The sequence below is a fragment of the Strix aluco genome, chromosome 3, assembly GCF_031877795.1.
Source record: "Strix aluco isolate bStrAlu1 chromosome 3, bStrAlu1.hap1, whole genome shotgun sequence".
NCBI lineage: Eukaryota > Metazoa > Chordata > Aves > Strigiformes > Strigidae > Strix > Strix aluco.
The window spans coordinates 35,535,757-35,548,078 of NC_133933.1; the positions used below are offsets into that span (position 1 = coordinate 35,535,757).

Genomic DNA, 12,322 nt, shown 5'->3' on the forward strand with positions numbered 1-12,322 from the left:
GTACTAGTAGATCATATGAATTGACCTACAACTATAAAAAAAGGAATGTCTAATTTCCAGGAATGACCTCTTCTGAACTCCTGATAAGAATTTTGAAAAAACTTAGCAAATTCTTCCTTGGAAAACAGCCATGGAGACTCCAGTCTGAGACCTGAACACACCACAGGTCCTATGGGAAAGGTTCAGCCAGGCTAGGTTGCCAACCAGGTATCTCATTTTTGTTTGACCCCTTACTGCATGCTAGTGAAGAAATTCCTTCCCCACAGAAAGAGTCATTCTGGAACCAGCTGCTGTATAGCAGTGGGCAGGAGGATACAGGACTGCCCTGGGCTATTTAGCTCTGGAGGAGAAGTGATGCACATGACCCAGTTCCAGGTCCAGTCCCAGACAAATGGAGGCTGGAGTTCAAGGCAGTGGAGAAGGTGCAGTTATTCTAGCTGTGCTGCACAGCACTGCACCAGGGATGCCACCACATAGATGGATGGTCCAAGTTGCTCAGAGGTTGACTTAAAGTTGTTTCCACAGCATTGTACTTTCCTGTGTAGAACAACCTTAGCAACTTCAACTCAATGGTCTTGCTGGAATCGAACATATGAAATTGCAACTTTTCTTTTTTTATTTCACCTTGTTATTGGGGAGTACCAGGTCATGATTATGGACTTGTATCTAACATTTTATATACAGTTTTATAAGAAAAAAGGCATATAGATGCACAATTAAGGTGCCAGATGCATGAACAAGTTTATCACTTCATGCAAGCAATTGACATCCTGAGTAATATTCATGAAATAGAGAATTGAATCCCAGAATGAAAAAGCTTTAACACTTCAGACATCATCCTCCACTTGACTGATCTGCAGAAGCTAACTCTACAGTACATTTCTGATCAAGATTATTGCGCCCAAAAATCTCTGGCTAACCAGGAAGCTTCATTTATATCCCAAAGTTTTTTTATTCTGCTACTCTCTGCATCTCACCAGAGAGCAGCCTCAGCAGAGACAGATGTTTGTTCCACTTGCTTTACAGAGATGTCGTTTTAATGTTCTTTTCTGTGTCAGTCTCAAGTTGGTGCCTCTTGGCTCTTCTTCCTGACACAAGCCAGATGAGTAAAGAACCTGCCAGGACTCCAGCTACTGCAGCCACAATGACAGCCCAGTAGGGGACTGAAAGTTCAGTTTTCTCCAAGTTGAGATCTGAATTTCTGAATCCACTGTTTCTCAGTGTAGAAAAAAAGGGTTTCTCCTACAAAGGGAGAGCAAAGGTTTTAGTGACCACAGACCACTCAACAGGCAGCATTCAGACAATATGCCATCACCCCTTCCCAGAGAGGAACTGTCAATCTTAGACTATCAGCTGTTTCTGCCTTCTGTCTATTTTAGCTCAGACTCTTTCCTGCCCTATTGCCTGAAAGTTCCTAGAACAAGAAAAGGAGCCATCTCAGAGTGTGCTGGCATCATTTCCAAATTTGTTTGTTGCAGACAACTAAATGGAAATATGTAGACTCATTAAAACTGGCTTAAATGAGAGGCTTTCCACTGCAGTGAAGATAATTTTTTTTGCATTAAATTTTAAGTAGATTTCCCTGTGTGTAACAAAACAGAAGTATATTTTAGCTATTTAAAGCCTTCACAAAGATACTATTTTAAAGAATTTTACCAATAAGAAGAGAAAAATAGAAGTGGTTAATGGAGAGTATGGACATCTCGGCCTTTACTTACTGGGTTTGGACACTTGAGTTTTGATCTGTCATGGGTAAAGCTGTTGTAAGTCTGCTTTTCACCAACTGGCTCCAACTGAAGAAGAGAAAAGCAATAGTAAACAAAGATTTTTTTTCCTCCTCAGACTCTCCTGACTTGGGTGGTTACAACTTTTTATCCAATCTTTTGATGGTTGCAGCTATGAAGAAATGTGGTAGAAGGTGCATCACAGTTTCCAAACATTTTAACACTCATGAACTGAAGACATTGAGATTCTGATGTAGTGACTGCACAAAAACTCCCTCAGGAAGCAAGGAACACGAGAAGTCTTTCCTCCTTTTGCACTGAGTGGAGAAAATAACTCTGAATACCACATACTTTAAATATTCTGCTAAAACAAAGTGGTTCACTATACACCCAGTTCTCCCACGTACACATCTCAAATGACAGTATAAACTACAACGAAAAAAACCCCAACATATGACAGATGTTAGTCATGTACTTAGTACTGAAAGAAAGATGCTTAGGTGTCACGGTGATGGAATTGACTTCAGAAATGATGTAGAGTTATAGAGATGGGACAAGACAGTGTCAACCTTTGCAGTCTTCACTCAGACACGAAACTCCCTGGGAGTTTTAGCTGAGGCTAAGTTCACAAGATTGCAAGAAGCGAGTTAAATAGAGCTTTTTATACTATCAGTTGTCAGCTAAGTTGCAATAGCTGACCATAGGCTCGCCCCAAGTCCATTTCAAACTCAAAATATGTCTAGGCTAATGGCATAGCGTTTGTAGTTGGCTAGGCGTGCACATACCATCGGTTACCATAGTTGAGCTAACAAGTAGAGGCTTGCTCAGTCATGTTAACTGAAGCATTTACAACTGTGTATGGACATGCTCGAAGCAATGATTTCAGGACTGGCCCACGGAGAACTGCGGAGTTGTCATCCAGCACTTCTGGGAATACAGTATAGAGGAATGCTGTTGCTTCTGCTATTGTCCATATGTGCATTTACTGTCCTCAAGCGATTAAGAGAGTTTAAGTGATTACATTGAAGAGAAACAATACCACAACAAGCCCAACACAATGCAGAGAAAAATTCTATTCATGAGATTCCCATATGGAAGCACTGGGAATACTTTCTAGTTCAGTTTATAAAAAAGAAAAAAGTAGAAAAAGAAAAAAAAAGAAGTAGAGCCTGAAAAATGAAAAGAGAGATATGAACCATGGCAAAATGTGACTAGAGAAGGAAAGAAAGCTAACAAGTGGAGAGAAGATGAGAAGCAAAAGAGAATGCCAAGTTGTACTGATTGTTGTGGAGTCCTGGTGGACTCGTATATGAGTCCTAAATCACTTGGCCTGCCTGCCAGCTAACATTGGACTGAATTTGGTAGTTTTATTTCATCTTAAAGGGAACAGCTCAAATTATGATGTGGTTATTTGTAAGATGTGTGGCTCATATCCTGTAGCATTCTGTCTGGAGTACGACTGGTTATTTGTAGATAATTATAATATTCCCTGTGCCAGGCCACTTGGTAAGGAGTCTGGCACAGAGCCCAGACAAAGGATGATAAGGTACAAAATTTTGTAGCCAGCCATGCTTGCTTCATCTCTATGTGATCTATTCCTCAGGAGCATTAGCTTCTGAGCTTTGAAGATGACCCTATCCCCATGTCTATGAGTGTACAGGGCAACTTCTGGAAGAAACATACAGCTATTCTAGAGCATGTGGCAAACATGGAAGCAGGACACAAGCTAAACACACCATCCATGTGCTCTTCTCCTGGGCCAGGGGACCAATGAGGTGGATTTGGCACCAGTGGGGGCCCCTTAAGACTTCAAAGTCCTCTGACTTCAGAGAGCAGGAGCATGCTTTGCTTTGTATGAAGCAAAAAGGGCAAAGAACATCATGATGAGGGAGAGGCTCCTTAAGCCATCCCCATCCCTGCATGCCCACGCAGTGGCCAGGCACAGGCTGGCCTTTTATGTGTACTGACAAGAATCCATGTCATTTGGCCATAAGCCTACAGCCTGCTGAGCTTTTCAGGGAACAGGGAAACAATACAGCCTTACAGTAAGCTTGCACAGCCTCGCCGTACATGGGCTGTGAGTGAAAAGCATGGATGTGTTACAAGAACTAGATTTAAATAGTAAGCAGTGAAATCTGCAGTTGGCATAGACCGACAGATTTCTATGGAAGGGAATAGTTGCACTTCACATCAGCAAGAACCTGATCCCCGTCACCCCAGTAGAAATCTTTGTGTCAGTATCCTTACATGCGTAGGAAATGAGTGACAGTCTGGACAGAATAAAACTCTGATGACATAGAAAAAGGACTGATGGTGATTCAGAAATGAGTAATGGCCAGCAGGAACACCACGTGGCAACAGAAACCCAATTTAAGGCTACCATATGTCCAGGTACTGTCTCTTTTTCTTCTCAAAACCTGAAGCCACGCTCAATTTGAATGTTTTCTACATTTGCCTGGGGTTTCTGGGCCACCATTAGCCCTGTTAGAGCTACTGCACATGGAAGCCTAACAGACTGCTGTCAGCTGGAGTCGTGGTCAGGGAAGCCTGACAGAAAACAGGCACATTTGCTGTGCATGCACAAATCAATTACTCAGAGCATGTGCATGCACTGTACAGCTACTGCTTTCTGTAACCCTGGACCTACAGCTCATATGCTATACTGGGCAGCTGCACAGATTTCTGCCCTGCATTTCCCAGTTCCAGTTCATTCTGGAGTATTGTGTAAGTTTCTTATCTTGCTCAAACTTTTTTAAACTGAAAAGAAATTCCCCTCCATATATGCTTGTTTCTTGTACAAATCAGGATACAGGATTTCTGCTACCACAAAGTGTTTGGGTACTGCTGTTTGAGACAAGAGGAGGAAATGTCACTGTGGCATGAAAATGCCATAGTCTTCCTTCCACCATGGGAAACATCACAGTTCTGAAAGCAACTGTGACCTTGGAGTTATCAAGTCCAGCATATGCCTCTTCCAGCACTATTCAAAAGCTATCATTTCCCCAAAAATGACAGAAGGAATGTGACTGCAAGCAGAGGCATCATAGGTGTGATTTCAGCCCCCCATTAGTTTCAGTGAATCTACTAGAATTGCTTCAGATACTAGAGTGGGTGGTACAACATGTCCACACTATTAATGGCAGCAAAAATTCAATCACATGTATGTTTTCCTGATAAATCTAGCAGAATTCACTGAAGAAGGGCAAGCTCATTCAACAGACATTTTTAGGAAACCTACAGGACTGTTTAACTAGGCTGATTTTTTGCTTTAATGCAAGTTATTTACCAAATGAGAAGGGAATCTTTCATTACACTAAGACTCTCATGATTTTTCATTTTGAAAGAGCAAGAGACTTACACTGTTTTATGCAACATGAATGCTTTGGATCGTGTTCCTAAGAAATGCAGGCTGAGAAGGGTCTCAGAGTTGAGCAGCCCCCCACTTGTTAGAATATCAATTTTATTTCTTGCTTACTGTTTTGTTTCAGACACCTTTCCCATGATCTTTTGTAGGGACTGCTACCACAAACACATAGGGATCTAGGTCACAACCTCTTACCATATTATTCCAGAGAGCCATGGCCATCTCAGCGTAGCCTCTTACACTGAAATGAAAGCAGTCTGCCGCAAAGAAACTCAGATCTGGCTTGTCGTTCTGTGATAAAAGCAAAAATGTATTTCTCAGCCCATTTCAGCCTTTGAGATCTGACATATTCTATCTAATAATGCACTGTACTTGGCATACCCACTTCACAAATTTGGTACCTTCCTAAAGGCAATATGCTTCTATTTTGACACTGCAAATGAAACTAAGGTACTCCTAACTGTGGGCTGGTTACTGCATCTTGAGACCTTCTGTGTAATGCAGCTTGCTCAACTTTAAACAGCGATTTTCATAACAAACTTAAATTTGTCATTAAGCCAACAGTCATAACTCTTATGTGGACTCTGCCATTAACCCACACTCCACCTTGCACAGAACTGACAGAAAACTGGTTGCTTATTCTTGTCTGTTAAACTTCCACAACTCAGAATTACATCCTTTCAGGTGTTGAAATTTTGCTGAATTTCAGGCAGCATTAAAAACTGTGGGGTTACCCAGTTGTGAGAAATGTCTGTCTTAGGGAAAATTTGCCTCATCGATATCAATATGGTAACCATTCTTCGGACTTGAAGCTGCCAGAATGAAATGGGGGTGCTAAGACAAAAGAATCAGTATTATGCAAAACTGGGTGGTTTTGACCAGGATTCATGCTGAATATTTGTATCCCTAAATATACAGCATATATAATGCTAAGGCTGGAGAAGAGAGGGATAATCAGTGTTTGGCTTCAAAAGCTGCTTCCTGTTTCCAGGCTGGGATGAGCCAGGCATGCAAGTGCCAGTCTCTGTGTGAAGGAAACCTGAACGAACTCCATAACCTAGACCAGAAGAAAATTGTGGTGAATGCCAGCCAAGCCCCCAACAGGGGAAGTAAGAGGGGAACCAACATGCAGTTTAGATGAAGACAGAGGGTGCTTAGGATTAATGTGTGCACACTACAAATTATTCCTAAAACCATTTTGATTCAGAGGCAGCATAGTCTTTCCTGTCTTTTCCTCTGTCACTCTTTTTGCAGGTTCTATCCTGTGCTGCTAAGACTGTCCAAAGAGAAGAAAACACAATTCTCATGGCATGGATCTTACTGACTTAGAGAAATCAAGATACTGGTCCCTACATAATAGGAAAGAAAACCAGAACTTACGCTATCCAGGGGTAACAAAGTGTTTCGGAAAAACGGCTGCATGACAACTGCAAAGTCCTCACGCTCTTCGTACCGACCGCTGTTGATCAGCTGTAAGGCTTCAGCCTGTATGGAGTTTCATGGTTGGAAACAGAAAAGTTACTTACAAGGTTCATCTAACATTTGGCAGCTATCAAAAACATGCATATTACACTTCTTTCAATTTAGGAAGTCATAAATGATTAGTATAAATACAGCTGAATAGTATAAAGCAGTCCAGAGAACGGCTAAGAAAATAATTTGGTTCATGACGAGATTTTCATGAGGAAAATGCACAGAAGCTAGGATAATTTGAAATGTGAAGTTGTTTAATTTAAAAAAATCTTCATACCTTACTTACAAAATCAGTGCTGCACAATCACAGCGAAATTCAAATTCACAGAGAATTAAAAAAAAAGTAATAAGGCCAAAATTCTTAGAATTGACGAGTTCAGAAGGCCAACTTGAGCTGAAGTGACTTGATTTTTCAGAAAGGTATGCTTGAAGTAAAATAAAACTTAAGCGTTGAAAAATCACCTGCTACTTGAGAACTATGGCAATAGACATTCACACAGATAAAAACATCTCCTTGTTACTTCCCAGCTTATGGGCATAAATTCTAATGCTCCTGGTCACATCTCAAAACCTTCCTAACCTCACTTCCTTAGTTAAGGAAAACATCCCCCTGGGTCGGTTTATACAACTATTTTCCAAGATGGATTTTTTGAGCTTTGTCAGACTCATTGAACAACAACCACTGCTAGAGCCAGGAGGGAGGGCTGGAGAACATAATGTGAACTGATACAGTGATTCCTGTATTCAAAGGATGGAATGATGAAAGAACCTTCTGATCCAATAGCTATTTATAACCTTTGTTAAATTTGAGTGAATCTTATGCCTGAGGCTATGAAAAGTTACTCTCAGATAGCAAGTTGACCCATGGTAAGCTATCTGTGTGCACACTTTCAGCCCATGGCAAAAGAAAGGAATATCAGGTTGGTTTAGTTAATTTTCTCTGGTAAGAGTTTCCACAAAACAGCTGATGCAAGGTGATTTGTCATCCTTGCAGTGATGTTAATTCATGTGAGCTATTAGTTGGATTCATAACGGACAAACACGTATCAACAGAACAGCCATCATCAGGAATTCCTTTTCAGTTGTCAAAACAGCAACTGGAAGCAGAACTGGTCTCAATCTGCCTCCAGTTCAGAACTGACGTCAAATCATAAAGCAGTGTAGAAAGACTTGCTGCTAACTGATTAGCTGGCTAGGGTTTTAGTTAGACTGTAGCCGAGCTGTTTCCTAGTCATCCCTCTCTGTCCTGCTGAGGATATGCATGAGAGGAAGGGCAGTAAGGGAAGCAGTATAAAAGGACACAAGTGAAGATGACCAGTTACAGAATCAAGGTATTACCTGAAAATCTCTGTTGACTCTCTTAATTTCTTGTAGTTCATCAGAATTTTCCTCAGGGTTTAAGAAACATGGGCAAACATTCCTTCAATGACAGAAATACTAGCATTAAAAGCCAACCTGAAGTAGCCTATGCAATTCTTCAGCAACATGTGTCTGTTTCAAGGAGCTCAGGATAGGTGCTCAAAGCTCACATGTTGAAGGAGAGTCACCTCGTTAGCTTACAAATGGACAGATACTTCAGAAAAAAAATCCCTACTGATGTAGTTTTCAAAGTGAACACCTGTCACAGCTGGTAAGAGCTGCAGGATCCACAACTCTTGAGTTAGACCCAAATGTTTAGTATGCCACACATTAGCAGGAAATCACACATGTCTGAATAAAAAACCCCAACACCCTACACATAGGCTTACAGCAGATTTTCAGAAATCTGGGGGTTTAAAGATAGAAAAGACAAATTGTTTATGTAGTCTGCTGCCTTAGACCGCTGTTTTAGTCTGTTACCCCTATATCAAGAGGTAATAACTTGTGCTTCACTGAAATGCATCCTCTAAGAACGTGCTTGGAATGAATATGAAGACATCAAGCAAGACAGTCAATTCATTATTTTCCCTTCTAGTGTGTTCCAATAGTTAATCACTTCTATTATTAAAAATCTGTGCCTAACTTCATTTGAATTCATTAGGCATCAGCTTCCAACCACTGGTCTTTGTTATACCTTTCTCTGCTAGACTAAAAAGCATTTTCATGTCCATGCTGACTCCTGTAAAGGCACTGCTGCTTTCTAAAACAAGTCCCTCAATCTTCTTTGAATTAGGATTTTGGTCTCCTCCATTAGGTGTGAAAAGCAGTTCCTGGTTGTGCAATCTGCTGTATGCAGCCCAGACTGCACCACAGGTAATGCAGCACTGAATACAAGGAGAGGCATCAGGGATGTCAGCCTGTGCTGCTGAGCAGTGAATGGCTGGGTGAAAAAGGCTTTGAAGTTCAGTAGGATGGCAATTATATGGTGACCTGTGCTGTGACATGCTGCCTTAGAGCTGAGAAGACAGGCGACGACTCTGCTTTCTACAGGTGTATACCTTCTAGCTGAAGTATTGGAAGAAATAATAGAAAGTTGATGGGAACTAGCATCTCAGGTAAAGGCTGCGATGAAGGTAGCTTGGAAAGCTTGGTGTGGATGTCCTGCTGTAGAAGCAATATAGATTGATCCAAAAAAATAGCTTTTTAAAGGCAAAGACCTGTTTTGCTCACTTACTTTGATGTCAAAGCACACTCCGAAGAGCTTGCTGCAATCTGACGCAGTCCAGAAATCTCTAGTATCTCCACCATGTTGACAAAGACTCTTGGGAGCTGCAGAGATTATGATAACCAGACATACCAAATCACAGAACATGATACCACTACAAAGTGAGAAAGAAGTGCCATCCGTAGGTCAGGGAGTCAGTGCAAACTGGCATGTGCAAGGATGATGTATAAAGGCAGGGAGAGGGAGACATACAGTGGATGTCAGCCAAAAAATTCCCAGCAGCTAGTACAAACTAGCTGAAACGCTGCTTCACTCCCTGGGGCATTTCCACCTTCTCTAGGGTAAATGAAACCTTGTCCAGTTGGTTTAGCCATCAAAACTGGCAGGAAGGTTGTGCTATGTTTGGTCCACAGCAAAAATACTGTGAAACACACAGTTTTCCTGAAACTGCAGCTCACTTTCTCAGAGTATTATCTAATACAGTTGTTGAAACGCAGTGCTGAGGAGCAGTCTGACTCCAGCTGTTTGGAAGATGACCTTGTACGAAACAGAATCACTGACAGTCTATCAGAGGTGAGAAAAACATTAGTGTGCTTGCCGGGATCATGCTTTCTAGGGTATCTTAAAAGCTTACCTCCTTATAGAAAATATCCAGAGTGTTCTGAAGGTGCTTTACATACTTTTGCACTGAATAGGTTTCCTGTGTAATTAGAAAAAAAATAAAACTTGGATCAGCTTTCTTTCAGGAACCAAGAAGTTTAACTGTTTCACCTGAACAAAGGAATCCACAGACTCTCTAGTTGCAAGGCAGTCCATGAAAAGATATACCAAATCAATGCTCCTTTTTGCCTTTATTGGCAGATATATTTTCAGATCAAGAGGCTTATTGCTACATACACACATGTTATATAGTACTTGTGTTTCTATGCCACTAATATATTCCCTTAATCTCTGTAGAAAATCCTGAGGTATATAATAGTTCTTGGCAGAGTCTTTGCCTGATAAATGACTACATAAATCACATCTTTGGATTTCACGTTGTCTTTTACAGGACCCAGACCAGACTAGTTTGTCTTACGAACAAAGAGATACTTTTTTTTTTTTTTTTTTTTAAAAAAAGTGCCAATCTGAAGAAATTGATATGGAGGCAGTGAGGCCCCACAAACCCTATACGCAAAAATGACTTTGTGACTGTAGTTATAGAGGTGTAGCTGTGGGCACAAAGGCTCCAGGCAGCAACCTTTAAAGGGAAATGAACAAAACTGAGAGAACAGCCCCCGGTCATTTCAATGAGCTGGGGTCCAGACCCACAGTCTGTGCCACAGTAACTTTTCCAGAGGGGTAGACCACTCATAGCTAGATAAAAGACACCTTTTTTTCACTATAAACTGATGTTATTTCTTTCAGTATCATTCTGAAGCAAGAATTAGGCATCCTCAGTAATCATTGCATGGAGATGCTTTCCAGAATAAAACTTCACTTGTGTCCCCATAACAACATGCCTAAGATACCATGCTGTCTTGATTGCTTTGTCCAGTTAAGCTGGGAGAGCTCTTCACTTTATCCTGGGTGTTTTGTTCAATGTGGGGCAGGTTGCTGGTGCTTAAGTAATGCATTACTCCAGAGCTACAGTGCCCCAATAGTAAAAGCTGTGCGCTTGTTTCTGATACAATACAGATGAAAGGAACAGAACCTCTAAGTGCTTTTTAAACAAAGAGGAACTTTGGCTCACTGAGAGGGAGAAAAGGTTACATTTCCAGGGCTGGTCACTTGCCAAGTGCCTGGGTGAGCATGCCTCATCAGAGATACAAACCTTGTCCAAGCAGTACTGGCATAGGTCGTTGCCTCCAACAAGGACAGTGATCAGCTTCCAATCTTCCTTGAAGTTAATTTTCTAGTGGCACATAAACAGATTGCAGTATCCATTGCTTAGGCATGCAGAGGTAACATTCACAAATGGGGCTAAAGGGGGTACAGACAGCATGGCAGAACAGAGAAAGGAGGCATGCTGAGTTAAGTTGGCAAAAGAAAAGCATCCGTCCAGGGGGAAAACGTGAACTGTTTGCTAGTCTAGCTGCAATTCACCTTGGCATTTGTAACGAAATTCCCTTCAGCAGACAAGATCTGTCAGGGTAGCTGAGCATGAAAATGCGTCTGTGGCAGCAAGTGTCCCTAAATGAATGTTAGCTTCAGGACAGCGATGGACAGGAGATTTGCCAGCCGCAGCTGAACACCGCAGGCAGCATGGGGATGAAGCAGTGTGGGAGTGGATGCTGGAGTGACTCATGGAGCTGTGGAACTGGAGCTGCTGGGGATCCCTGCCAGCTGGGCAAGTATTACCCCATGGCCAGGAGGGGCGAGGGGTGCCCCAGGGAACAGACAGCTGGATTAAAATAGAAGAGTCCAGGAGGCTGGTGACTTCACTGAGCTCATATAAGGGCAGCTGCAACATCCACGTCACCACAAGCTAACAATAGGCGCTGCTGAGAGCTGGATCTCATCAAAACATTTTGTAACGTTCAGTACAAAGAAAGGAATCAAAGGCAACTATTTTTAGTGTGGTGCATTTACATAATAAACATCTGCGAAAGGATCCCACAAATAGAGGAAGGGCCTGGGAATCACCCACAGGTCTGAATTCTCCTCCTTAACCAGCACTTTGTTGGAAAGCCTTTTATGAAGGGGCAAAGTGTGGCAGGGACTTCCCCCTTCCCCTTTTTTAAAGATGCATAAAAAGCAGCAAATAAAACAAAGCTCTAGAGTCATGTACTATTTTATTGAAGAGCCATGCCAGCTCCCTTCGCTCTGCCAAACAATCAGTAATGCAGAGTAACTGACAGTGGGGCAAGCACTGCAGCATCCATCAAGAGTGCTGGCACGAAGAGACACATGCTTTGACAAATCCTGCTTATTCAGTACCTTCCTCTCTCATTCAGCCTGAGCCAAGGAGCACCAGGCACTCCCATTCCCTTACAGGGTGCTCTCCCTGAACCAACAGCTCACACCCAGACAGTCATCTGCTCAAATTCAGCCAACACTTGGAGCAGGGCAGTCTTAGTTTTCTTCCAGATTTCCTCCCCCCACCCCAAACTGCAGCAACAACCACTGAGTTAAAAGCAAATCACACTTTTGATGCCCTTGGTAGCTCTCAGTGGAGCTAGCACAGCAGGCTGGTCC

At 42.0% G+C, this 12,322-nt stretch overlaps 1 protein-coding gene across 1 annotated transcript in view; it reads right to left on the reverse strand.

Annotated features, from left to right (window-relative positions):
• Positions 1 to 595: 595 nt before the first annotated feature.
• Positions 596 to 12,322, reverse strand: part of PLB1 (phospholipase B1) — an 81,175-nt gene continuing 69,448 nt past the window's right edge. Inside the window, exons 51-58 of the mRNA XM_074820648.1 lie at positions 10,959 to 11,039; positions 9,780 to 9,845; positions 9,155 to 9,249; positions 7,900 to 7,981; positions 6,469 to 6,573; positions 5,284 to 5,379; positions 1,719 to 1,793; positions 596 to 1,242 (exon numbers count right to left, since the gene is read on the reverse strand). Coding sequence (XP_074676749.1) covers positions 1,021 to 1,242; positions 1,719 to 1,793; positions 5,284 to 5,379; positions 6,469 to 6,573; positions 7,900 to 7,981; positions 9,155 to 9,249; positions 9,780 to 9,845; positions 10,959 to 11,039 — 822 coding nt within the window. The 3' untranslated portion in view covers positions 596 to 1,020. The remainder of the gene's footprint in view (positions 1,243 to 1,718; positions 1,794 to 5,283; positions 5,380 to 6,468; positions 6,574 to 7,899; positions 7,982 to 9,154; positions 9,250 to 9,779; positions 9,846 to 10,958; positions 11,040 to 12,322) is intronic.